The sequence below is a fragment of the Lynx rufus genome, unplaced genomic scaffold, assembly GCF_022079265.1.
Source record: "Lynx rufus isolate CCGP_SWC_20201006 ecotype Redwood Valley unplaced genomic scaffold, mLynRuf1.p SCAF_6, whole genome shotgun sequence".
In the NCBI taxonomy this organism is placed as follows: domain Eukaryota; kingdom Metazoa; phylum Chordata; class Mammalia; order Carnivora; family Felidae; genus Lynx; species Lynx rufus.
This window is the reverse complement of record NW_025814878.1, coordinates 129,856,292-129,869,305: the sequence shown is the minus strand read 5'-3', so window position 1 is coordinate 129,869,305 and position 13,014 is coordinate 129,856,292. Positions and strand designations below refer to the sequence as shown.

The following is a 13,014-nucleotide window of genomic DNA, read 5'->3' as shown; positions in this document are numbered from 1 at the left end:
CTGCAGACCGTTTAGCTGGCCGCAGCGCGCTCTTTCTCGGTACCCATATTTATGTGGCATGCCATTACATCACTGTTTTTCTGTTCCTATCCAGACACACCCAGTGGGGAGTAGAGTTGCGCTGGCTAGGACGACAGAGTAAATCAAGGAGGACAACATCTGCAGCCTAACCTAAAAACGAGTCGACTAGTATTCAGCTGCATTTAAAAGATACTATGGAATCTGTTTTACAGATATTCACAAAAGGCAGACTTCTACGAGGAAGCTGACCTGTAAAATAAAGAACTATCACCCTGAGAAGAGGGAAATACTGAATTTCTAATATTTTCTTCACCGGTCTCCTTAGCTAGGGTCGCTTTCCTCAAATACGTATTTATCGCATAATTGCAATGGATTTTCTGACAAAACAAAACATCTAACGTAAATTCAGATCGGCAGCATATCCGAGAAGTTGGAAGATGTGAAAACTGCAAAGATCTAACGCTCACTCTTCAGGGGTCATTATGCTCTGTCCGCCTCTTGGGAAACATTTATCTAAACCTTTACGTGACGCTGTTTGGAGTTATTTCACTAAGATTACTTAGTTGGTGATTCAGAGTATTTTTCTTGGCCAAGAAGGTTCATTTGGTTTTCCACACCTAAGTTTCCCTCCCTTTCTTGCCCTCATTTTATGAATATCATTTAGGTATCCTGATTTCTTCTCTTCTTTCTATTGAGAAATACACATTTCACATTATACCTTGATCCTCTTTTATTTAGCAACATCATTCTGTACTTGGTAATCTTTTATGAGTTATATTGGCCCATTTCTGGTCTCCTGGCTGTGTACTGGAAATTCGCAGATGTTGCATAATCACAGGATCAAATCCAGTGAAAGGGCAATAAATTGGGTTAAGAAATCATAGTACCTTCTCCTATCAAAGCCTGCACACAAGACCAGGAAAAGCATCCTGAAACCCACCCTCCATTTCCAGAAGGTGAATCCACATCACGACCAGAGGACTACAGACAGTGAACCTCTCAACTACTCATGATGTCCCAAAGCTACTCAGAAATATTCAAGGCTAGCTGAAGAACAATTCTGTTGTTGTTATTTCTATTATTCTTGCTTCGGGTACTCCCAGCATCTAAGGAGAGCTAATGTGAATGTTTAGTTGCTATGTATCATAACTCTCCTTAAACGCCAAAAAATTCTAGCCAAATAACGTAGTGAATTTTGCTGACGAGTTGATCAATCTCTAAAACAAAAACCCTGAAGGCAGCCAATATAATCAGAAAAAAGTGAATGTTTACTCAAAGGGAATAAAAATAAAGTTTCTGTAAAAAAATCGTCAATTAAATATTTTTTACAGATATCACACTTTCAGACAGAGAATTTTAGGATGACATTGTTTTCTTTTAGAGAGGTTCTTATTTTTAAAAGGTAGGTAGGAGATTGAAGTCTCAAGTAACAAATTTTTATGTAACGATTTGTGAGCAAGGAGCCTAATGGAGAAAGTGGGCATTATTTTTTAAGTAGTGTTCTCGTTATATGTAGCAGGGAATCTGGAGAGGGTAAAATTACCTTAACTATAATAAAGACTTGCAATTTAAATAAAAACATATAAAGCATACAGAAAGAGTACTAAATATAATTTTAATGACTAGTTCTGAGTTCTATGCACATTAAATAGGACAACAGAAGTTTTCTGAAGCTGAAATTCAATAGAATTTGGGTAAAAAACAAAAAGCATCATGGAAAAAAAATGGCCTTTCATGCCTAAAATTAGATAATAAGACATGAACGCAGTCATTGTAAGTTTACTACAGTTATTATTTAAACTTTCACTTCAATCCTGTAGCACAGAAAGGAGTTTCCTTATCATCATGAAAATTTCTTTTTCTTCTTCAGCTCCAAAGTATTTTTGAAATGTATTAGTCATCACGTTATGCAACTCTAATCTGGGGAGGGAAATAAAAAAGGGTAGTTGCTCCTTTTAAAATGTTATATTTATTATCTATATTGTGAAAGTATATAATTAAAAGAAAACCTTTTTCTTCCTTTCCCTGAGAGGTCTAGAGACATATAAAGAGACAAGGCTACCGTGTTGACAAGATGTTATTTCTATCAGTCTATCCAAGCTACTGCATCCTTGGTCACAGAGTGTCAAGGTGGATCTTGGCTCTACTAACTCAATGCATATCAAAAGGACCACCGAACAATGCCATTTCATACCTTTCGTCTTAAAGGAGAAGTTACAGTAAGTGCAGTGGTAGGGGCGGACATCTGTATGGGTCCGTATGTGTTTCTTTAACATACTAGGTTTCTTACAACGTATTCCACATTCTTCACAAATGTACTTTCCTCTTCCCCTGCCTCGGACATATACATACTCTTCATTTGATTTATATCTAATTTAAAGAAAAAAAATAGGGAGATTGGATACTAGGTCTTTGAGAAAATATCGATGATTAGAATTCAGCTTACAAAATACAAGAAGTCACAATTTTTACACTCAATCAATACAAATTTTATGCACAAGTAACGATATTCCAGCTTTTCGCATCAACATTTAATATGCAAATAGCTAATTCTGATCAAACCACCTTACTGGATACCAGGTTTAATTTTAGAACAGAACTCCCTCTTTCTCAGCCACTGGCTCCAAAGTTTTCTTTATTTAATATTAAATTCAATTACAGCAACTCTAAAAGTACTGAAATTTCTCTTGGCTTCACTAGAGCTACAATCAGCTTTTACAATGTGTTTTTCTCATAACCGAAAACACAGCGACATCCAATAAGCAGTGAATTTGTCTCTCTTCGAGCAGATTTCCCACGGAGCTCCTTATTGTAAATCAACGTGAAACCCAGAGTTTACTCTGAAAATAGTTCTTAGCTGCCTCCTAGGACCTATGATGTTTCCTAAATATTTTCTTGATCAAAATGGATTTATTTAACATGACATCTAACATATATTTTGCCATGAAGATTCTGTTAATAAGCTGAGAAACCTTGTAACATTTATATAAAATTGGCACTGGTTAAGTCTTCATTCACATGAAAGCAAATGTACATTTAAAAAGTAAGTTTAAATGTACATTTAGAAAGTAAAATTTGTACTTGCCCTCCATCAAATATTTTAATTCTTCTTGGTTCACTTTTGATTAAGGAATTTTCTTTATCTTGCTCACTGTTAATTTCAGAGGCATCTTTATTGCTGAATTCAACTACTGTGGACTTTTGATTACCTAATGCTCTCTGAAAGGAAAAAAAAAAAGAGAAACTAATTTAATAAAACTGAAAACACAAACATGCTAACGTTTCACTTGGAAATTAAAACATGGCAGAGTACCGTACGCGTAGTTAACTTAATGGAATGCATTTCAAGGAAATAACATGTTTAAAGGTCATTTGCTCTCTCCCCTCCCCTATCTTTAACCTATCTGTCTGCACCACTGCAAACTGATAAATCCTATGTTGTTTTAAGATCCCACCACAGTCTCCTGACCAATCACTCACACTACACTGTATTTCTGAAACGAGCTTTATTCTTCCAAGATGGGAAAGCGCCAGTTACCCCGTTTGGTATAATAATGTCTCATACTCCGAAGAACGTGACCAATTCCCTGCGACGTCGGTGGACTGTAACTGTGCATTTCTGTTCAAGCAAAAGTCCGTTTGCCAACATTCTCGCCTTCTCCTGTCATTTTAAACCATAATTACGTTTCCCTGCTGTATCTTCTCAAAAGTTCCTGAATACCGATAACTGTGACATACAGGCAGGTCACAAGTCAGGCTGTGCACTGATAATAATTAAATTGTCTGGAAAATGGTAACACACATCAACATGGCGAGTGTTGGGTGCTTCTCCTCTGGGAACACTACCGTGACACCACCTGAGGATTTCACAAGCGTCCCCCTCCTCAGCCCCTACCATTCTCACATATCCTGCGGTGCCAGCAGCACAGGATCCAGTGTGGAAGGACACTCTCAGGGTGAAGTCACTTGTCCAAGGTCAAGCTTAACAGCAAAGGCTCAAACTCCAGTTCTCTGGCCAAATCCAAAGTGAGGCACAACTTTTCTGATCAAGGGGCCTCTTTGTCACAAATCCTTAAAAACCACATCCCCAAGCAGATGGCTCTGCACTGAGATGACCTGATTCTAGCAAATGAGAGAGTGTGCGCCATGGTCAGAGGGCCCGCGCAGCCTCAGAAGGTGCACCCTGGGGAGCTCAGGAAGGCAGTGCGAGGAGGTAATGACACTGACCCTAGCAGACATGAAGGCATCGGTCTCCTCTTGTCCTAGCAAACACACCAGGTGTCCCCACAATCTGGAATGCATACGCACACTACTCCTTGACTTTATACCGTTAACGCTAATCCTGCTTTTTACCTTCTTTTCAACACCAAATTCCCATTTCTCTTTGCCTCACTTTCCTACCATCGAATCTGGCTTCTGTTCACCAATTACCAACGAGCCAAATGCCCAAATCCTTATCCCTTCCTTAGTCTTTATGTGCTTGGCCACCTGTGCAGTTTATGTTGTTGACACCTCGCTTCTCTTAGAGACCCTTCCATTTCAGCACCTTTCTTTTCCATTCTCCATTATAAGTACCTTAACATCTGGGTTGTGAGTCAACCCAGTACCCAGGCCTCCACAGCCACCTGCCCATGTCCCCAACACTCCAGCGATATTGGGACCGCTTGGTCCAGGAACCACGTTAGTCTCCATCTTTATGTGACCTTTATTTGACCTCTCTGTCTGAGTATCTTTCCATGAAATTTCCTCCTTGATCTATGTGATACCGCTTTCTCCTGGTCCTCCTCTTTCCTTGATGAACAACCTCTCAGTTTCCCGTATGGACTTTCTTCATCCATTCAACCCTTTAAGTAGTGGTGAATCCCAAATCCATTCTGAGATCTTCTGTCCTTCCTCCCGCTCTGAGCAAGCTCATTAACTACCCCCATGCACCAAGGAATCCCGACACCTTCCACCAGGAGTCCTCGCCTAGCTCCAAATCTAAGTACACATTTCCAGAGGCATTTCTACCAAGGCACTTGATGATGAAGGGGAACCACTTTTCCAGAGGCACTTTGGGAATATTCCAGAAGCTCTGTCTAAATTCTCATGATCAGGTCTCATCTTCCAAGATTCTGATTTTAGTAGGTCTAGAGTAAAGCCAGGTCATTTAAAAATTAAATTCTGAATGGTTGCCTGCACCCTCCTTTGTTGAAAACGTATCAATGGCTCTCCACCAGTGTGCATATTTTTTTGGTTTTTGTCTATATTTCTAACTTGGAAGCATGTCAGTGTTTCAAACTTACACCTTCTAGCCACCCATGGCAGACTCCTCAGGATTCTTTAAAATGAACTAAGTTCTTTAATCATGTCCATGTCATGTCAGCAGACTATTAAAATTTCTCATTCTTTTTACCTGAAACAAAAATCCCTACATTTTTTTTTAAGACTCAGCTAAAATATCACCACTTTGGGAAATTCGTCCCTGTATCCATACCTCTTTAACCTACCGGCAAATTTAGAGACTTCCTTCTTGGTAAGTATATGTGTGTGTGTGTGTGTGTGTGTGTGTGTGTGTGTGTGCATGCGTCTATATATATATATATATATATATGTATATGTATATATATATGTATATATATGTGTATATGTATATGTACGTATATGTATGTGTGTGTCTATATATACGTGTATGTATATACATATATATATATATGTATATATATATAGACACACATATCATATGTCTATGAACCTATATTGTATGCTCATGAACCTGTAGAGGTCACGGACTTAATCTATAATTCTTAATGTCAGGAGTCCACCATGATCCCCTTACCTATTTATTTATTCTCACTTAAATTATTTTTCCCATTTTATGCCAACATAAAATGGTTGTTGTTAAGCCAACAACTCTAGTAAAACTGATTACACAAATAACTCCAAATTACAGTTTTATGACCCTATTCTAGACATCTTGACCAAATCAACTTAATTATATCAAGTGTATGAGTCAGCTATTCTGTGAGTCTTCTCTCTAGCACTAAGATGATTCTAACACCGGGTGGGAGTTGGGACTAGCATGGCCAGGGGAGGCTAGTCAGGTGTACAAAGACAAGTATGAATGGCTCTCTGCTTATATTTCAAAATGAAATGTAACAGTCTTTGATTACTCACACCTCTATTCCCCCGCACCAGCAGGGACAAAACACAAACATAATCTCTTTTCACTTAATACAAGAGAAAGATGAAAGTTAAACCGTGATGATCTGTATGTACCATTACGTAAGGACTTAAACATTCAGCTCAGGGCAAGTTATTTCCAAAATATCTCAAGACAGAATCACCGAAGGATTCCATGTAACCCTTATCAGTCTAACTCGCGGGGTAAACTTCTCATCCTTTCGTCTGGGTGACTTTATACTTACACAGCACAATTTGTCATTCAAAATTCAAGATACACTTTCCAATTAAAACATTTAAAGGCATCAAGACATCGCACAAACTATTTGTGAAGATAAATGATATGTCAAGTACCTTGCTTAAGTTGCTTTTCCACTTGCTTGAATAGACCAATAAATCTGATTTGGAATGGGTAGTTATTGCTTGACAATATAGTGATTTTCCAGTCTTCTGTTTTGAATTAAGGAGAGAAAGGGCAACTTTTGTAGGCAAACCAAGTGGGTTTGGATTACTGGCACTAACTGTCCAATCAGTATAGGCTGAAGTTTTCTGGTCATTCTGAGGCAAATGCAATGCCTTCTGCTTTAATAGGTAACACCATGTAAAGTTGGTTGAGGTCTTCAGGCTGGGGAAAGGCAGCTGCTGTGCACCTCCCGCATCAGACACTAAAAGTGTGGCTTGACTTTGGTCTTGGATGCTCTCTTTGTCACGTTGAGTTTTAACCCCTGGAGACTTCCTTTCTTGGTTACCGTCTACACGTTCCAAAGGAGAAAGGTGAATGTCTTCTGCAGGGACAGGTGAATTTCTCACTGTAAGAGTGAGCGACGTGGAGGACTTGATGTTTTCAAACTCCTGTAGTTCGATTATAGGTTCTGTAACTACAGACTTAGAGTGTTCGGATGACAAATCATCAGCTGGTAGGACATCTGTCAAACTAACAGCCTCACTACTAATTTCAGGTTGAGAAAAAACATCCTGTTCCGACAGCACACCATCAAGAGGCTCCGTAGTACAAACCTGCCTCACTAAAATAGGTTTCTTCTGTTTATTAACTTCACTAGGTCTTGAACTCCCTGGTTCAAAGGGTCTGATCTCTGTTGTACAAATAGCCCCATTCTCATCTTTAGCACGCTTCTGGTGCTTTTCCATGGCAATGTCTAAACTGTTTGCTGGGGAAAGCATCCTTTTACTTGAAGCTGAAGATTCTTGCTGGGGGGAAAGCCTACCAACAGACGTTTTCTGGGTTACGGGCAAAGGTTCTGATGGAGGGAGAGTCTGACCCATCTCTGAAAAAACATTTTCACAGACAGGTTCTGCCTCTGGGTTTGACAAAGCATTCTGGTGATCCGTCTGCAATTTTGGCACGGAATTTTGTTCCTCGCTGATTGGCACCATGCTACAATTAGCCTGGCAAATTGGCTGGTTGGACAGGTCTTGGGTCACCAGGATTTGTGGCAGAGGAGTGACTGTGGCAAAACAGTACGCTGGAACGTTACTCTGCAGATGCACGGGCAATGCAAACGACGTCGGCACGTTCTGCGCCTGCCCACCTAGCTTCAGTGGTGGTGGAACACATGAACCGGACATGGCATCTATCAATTTGGTTGGTAATGCTAACGAAGTCCCGCGATGGTCAGCAGCCCCAACTGGATCCGAGAGAACTTGCTTTGGCAAAGAAAGCACAGGATTGGAAGCGCAAGACTGGCTTGAAGTGAAAACCTGACAATGAAGTTGGTACTTGGGAGCAAAGCAACCTTTACTTTTAGAAGCTACACATAAACTGGGATTTGCATCCGGCTGAACACTCTGCATAGACACTTGCAGAGACGTCTGTGTGTTTGGGTGGCTATGGGGGGTGTGCACTGGACTTAACACGTTGATACCGAAAAGCTGTTGAACGGGGAAGATGTTAGTAGAGCTGGAACTAGAGGTTTCTGTTCGCTGATCCTTAACTTGAGTCTGGGAGTGCAGAGCGTTTGCAGGAAACTCGGCTAAAGATGCATTCGTGAGCTGAGGGCCCGGAAACGGTGCTGTGTTCACGCTCGCAAGAGCGATTGTTTGGAAAGATGGTGGGTTCCCGGGAGACACACGACTATCTGGGGCTAGGTTTAAAGATATCTGCCGCATCAGCGGGCCCCTCCTTCTTTCTAAGAGAGGCACGTGCCCGGTGACCCCCATGCCCGAAGGGGACGTCAGGGGCTGCGATTCAACAGGTGGTGTTGTCTGGGGTGGAGTTATGCTTCCACAGTCAAACGATTTACTTCTGAAATCGGAGACCTCCATCGACGTTTGCACGCAGCTAATGTGTTCTGAAGCGGTGCGCCTCATTTCTCGGTGAGTTCCAGGAACGTTCAGTGTATTCGAGCCAGCTGGAATCATGAGAAACTCTGCTCTGTTTAGAAAATCCATTTTGGGGGAAGCCTCCGTTTTAGAAACCTCCTCAACGTCCAATGAAGCTGAGAAACTCGAAGTGTGAGATAAACTACTCTCCCTACTTAGGCTCCTGGACAGAGTGGAGTCGAAACTCGATTCTGTGGACGAGTGCTCCATCTCGGCAAGACGGAGCCTCTTCTTTTTGGGTGGCAGCTTCTCGGTTGGCAACTTTGACAAGGTTTCGCTACGCTGAGGCCAACTGAACTTCTCTGACTTTTCCTGATCATAGCCTTGGGCTTCGAGGTCCCGATCTGGCTCTTCGGTGACCAGAATTTCTGGGACTTGGATGTTGTGCTGCCGAACGAGTCGGGAGGGCTGTCCCAACACATGTCGTTCACTTGGACTCTTCCTGGGACCGTCCTGAAGTTCTGCTCTCAGAGCATCTGATGACAGCGCAGGCTGGTGAGGGTGAGACGTGTTCTGGGGAGGGCGCCCTTCTTCTGGGGAAATTCCCATCACTTTCAGAGACCCGGGCTTCACTGTCCTGTTCAGCTCCTGGAAGGAGACTGGGGAACCTCTTTCAAAAGACTCAAGCTTGTCGAATGAATTGGGTCTGCTCAGCGAGTTTGTGTGCTGAATGACGGAGATTCCAGTTCCGTGCCTCTTCGGCTCCGTCTTGTCCTGGGCAGCTGAACTTATGTGTTGCTCCATGATGGTAGACAGCTTGGGATCCATGGTCTGGTCGGGACCTCTGGCCGCCAGCTGGATTTGGGAGGCCTGCAGCTGTATCTTTCTGTGCTGTTCACTTGTTATTGCAACGTTATGCTTAGACAAAGTGGAAGCAGGGCCCAGAGAATTCTGGAACTGGAGGCCTTCGGAGCTTTTCGGGGACGCCCCCCTTTCATTTTGCTGAAGTTCATCGTCATCTCCAACACTCTTCATCTTCCTCCGTTTTCTGATCTGAGGTGTCTGCTCCCACACCCCTGCAGGGCCCGCAACTCGGTAGTGCAGAATCTGAGGCTGTGTACTACCAGCAGGCACAGGGCTGTGTTCAGGTTCCCTCACGGCCACCTTTGTTTTTGGTCCATGTAACTCTGAACAGTAAAATTTCTTGTGGTTTTCAAAATTCTCCAGTTTTCTATACCTGTTTCTGCAGGTTTCACACTCAAACATTGTCCCTCGCCCTTGATGGGACTTCTTTTTCTCCAAATGTGAGCCTGGGGCCAAGGACTTGCCCCTGGCCGGCCCAGTGTCACTGGCCGCACCGCATCCTGGATAGCTCTCGTCTAGGGACTGTCCAGCACCGAGAAGGTGGTTTTCATTTGCTGAAGAGTCTTCTACTGCTGACTGTCTGACAAGGGTCCGTGGATGTGCACTCTGGGGCACGGCAGTGTTAGGGCCTGACACAAAGACGTCATCGTAGAAAGCGCCGATTTTGTCATCAAATGACTGACTTCCTCTCAGGGGGTGAGGGGGCGGGATGACGCTCGCAGGTACTGCTGAATAACCTGTGGTAGGCATGGAGTTACTTCTCGTAATGGGCAAGCAGTCAAGGGAAGGTACAGACAGAAGGAAGACTTGCTTCGATTTCTCGGTAGGGGTGAAAGGGGACTTTGGTATATCCGAGCTGGAGCTTGTTCTCCGTCCCATTGGTTTCAAATCGAACTGGAAAGAATCTTTAAATATGTATGACTTGGGAGAGTCGATACTTCCTCGCCTCGAGAGAGAGGTTCTCCGTGGCTTTACGCTATCCAGCTGCTTATCGTCAACCAAGGCTTCGTTGTCTGAGATCAGCTTTGATATCCGCTCCTCAAGTGTTTTTGTCGCCAAGGGTGGGCGCATCTGACCCGGTAGAAGCAATGCTTTTTCACTTGTTGACAGAGCAGAAGGTGCTGGTGTACTGATCCGAGGTGCAGAGGGCCCATTATTCTTATTTAAGTCTTGGTCCGTGGTGGGCAACGTTTTGGCAAAGGGAGTCGGCGGACTCGCGGTCTGGTCGGCACTTTCCGAACGTGAAAAGTACCCAGAATCCGTACTTCCTAAACTCCGAGGACTCAGAAGTTTTCCTTGCTGCTCTTGGGAGCAATCAGTAGCCTGCTGCCTTTGCAGCTGGGCGTGTCCTGTCCCCACGTGAGGTTCCTGTTTCCCTTCTGGCTGACTCCCGTCCCCTTTCTGACGGGACTTCTCGTCAGTCTCGAGGGAGGATGTCCAGGCTGAGTGGGACAGGACATTAGTTCCCTGAAGGTCCTTCGGTGTCTGTGCACTAGACAGTTCAGGTTTGGAATCCGGGAGCTTTGGGCTGTCGACTCTTAAAGGGGACACACCGACAGGGTGGACCACGACTTTTGGTAACTCTGGCACAGCCTGTGATTCTGAAGATTTGTCCTGTAGTGGAAAGTCACCTACCACATGGTCTGGATTGCTTGGAATGGAACTTGATTTTGGTAACGCTTCAGAATGGGACATCATTTTCATTATCTGCACAGGCTGCGGGTCCATGGAGACTGGGTCGTTCTGTCTTTCCTCAGCAGCCCCCTCCTCATCGCTCTCCCCACTGTCTTCTACGTCCGATTGGATGCTAAGTGCTTTGGGGGACTCCTGTGACAAGAACAAACCACCAGCATCTGGTTGCAAGACAAGACCCAGTTTGATAGTATGTGCATGGGATTTTTTGTGCTTGTACAGATTGCTTTTAGTCTTAAATGAAAATCCACAGGTCACACAGGGATAGGGTCGCTCTCCAGTATGGGAGCGGATGTGCTTCAAAAGCACGCTAGGCTTTGCACAAGCTCTATTGCAATACTCACAAATGTATTTTCCTTGTTTTTTTGGCTTCTGATCTTTCAGAAGAAGATTGCACATTTGCTCCACGCTGTGGTTAACGACAGAGGCGACAGGAGCTGAGTTATAAATTGGCGTGGGGGCTGACGGTGTCGAATGGGCTGGACTCACGGACATCGGTGAAGCAGAATCCATTTGCTGGTTTTGAGGAGTAACCTGAGTTCTACTGGAAGGCGGAGTCAGACCCACAGATGACGTCGCTGCCATGTGATAAACCTGTTCAAGTTTGGCATTCTCTTGATTTTGCAGATTCACCAGGGACCTTGGGAAACCTGAACGCGCTGGAAGCGGCTGATTTTGTTGGTGAGGCTGAGACACGAAGTGTTCGTGTTGGTTACACGGGTGAGACACTGACTGAACCGTGGCTGGCTCACTCTTCTGAGTTGCAGACACGTGCACTGTGTACGAGGGACAAGGAGAAGGCTGCGATTCAGAAACAGATTCTTGGGAAGTCTGAGTTGGGGCGTCCGGTGAGCTGCTGTTTAACTGAGAAGGGGGTTGTACAGTTTTATTTGGTCTCAGTTTTTCTACCTTAACTGCACAAGATGAGCCCTTTTGCGACAAGGTGCTCAGCTCTGGCTCCATTGCCTTCAGTAAGACATCAAATGCGGTGTTTGTGTAAGAGGAAGTGGGACTACGAGTGGAGGAGATACATTCACTGCGGTCAGTCCTGGTTTTACTCGACAAAGATCGAGAGTCACATTTTGCATCCGGGAAGCCCGACCTGCTGGGGTCAGAGCCTGCCGATCCCCATCGGCGCAGTTCAGATGGGTGCTGCAGAAACACGGGCTTCTTTGGGGACGCAGGATCTTCGGATTTGGAGGCCTCAGCGACTACCCCAGGTGTTTCTCCATTGTGTTTGGCAAACTGCTTCCCATTTTTCACGGGGCTAGGATTCTGCTTCTTGTGAGACTCCGGCGCGCTCTGAAGAACAGCAAAAGCAGGCTCGTCTGTATTTTGTTTATGTTTTGCCTGAAGGGGACTCCTCAGGGGGGATTTTGGTATTTTTTTCAGGTGGTTCTCAGCTACAATCTTTTTTCGTTTCACACCTTTAAGTGATTCTGAAGTTGCTTTAATACCAGCCTCTAAGATTTCTGTTAAAAAAAAAAAAAAGAAAAGAAAAAGTTAAAAAGTCAATTGGTAAGACGATAGACATGCCAACCACGCGTGTATATATATTTTTTTAAATGAGGATTACAATCACGAGGGCGTTATGACAACTAAAGAAGGTAGTTTAAGGAAAGCCCACTGTGGATAAAACTGTATTTTGATATCTTGGCATTTGTAAGAACGATGGCAATCAAAAGCTATTGGAACACTCGTGCAGAGACCTTAGTGTCCATTTCCGGAATGCTTTGTTCCTCCCTGGACCCCCAGCTCACCAGCGTCCTAGAACCTGACCTTTCAAAACTACGTTATTCTCCCTCTTCCCAGTGACAGCTGAGGACTCCGTCTATCCAACAGTCTGAGACACCTGCTGCACAAAGAAGAAAACTCAACCTTTTAATGCGGGGTATTTGACGGTCTTGTCGCAATTTAGTATCTTTTATTTTTATTTATTTTTTATTAGACGGAGAGGCAGAGTGAGCAAGGGAGGGGCGGAGGGAGAGGGAGAGA

At 43.8% G+C, this 13,014-nt stretch overlaps 1 protein-coding gene across 6 annotated transcripts in view; it reads right to left on the bottom strand.

Moving 5' to 3' along the window:
- The window catches only part of HIVEP1 (HIVEP zinc finger 1), a 147,955-nt gene that overhangs the window by 26,992 nt on the left and 107,949 nt on the right, over positions 1 to 13,014 (bottom strand). For all 6 annotated transcript variants that reach the window (XM_047103126.1, XM_047103131.1, XM_047103129.1 and 3 more), the window contains exons 4-6: positions 6,538 to 12,491; positions 3,107 to 3,240; positions 2,216 to 2,391 (exon numbers count right to left, since the gene is read on the bottom strand). In XM_047103126.1, coding sequence (XP_046959082.1) covers positions 2,216 to 2,391; positions 3,107 to 3,240; positions 6,538 to 12,491 — 6,264 coding nt within the window. The remainder of the gene's footprint in view (positions 1 to 2,215; positions 2,392 to 3,106; positions 3,241 to 6,537; positions 12,492 to 13,014) is intronic.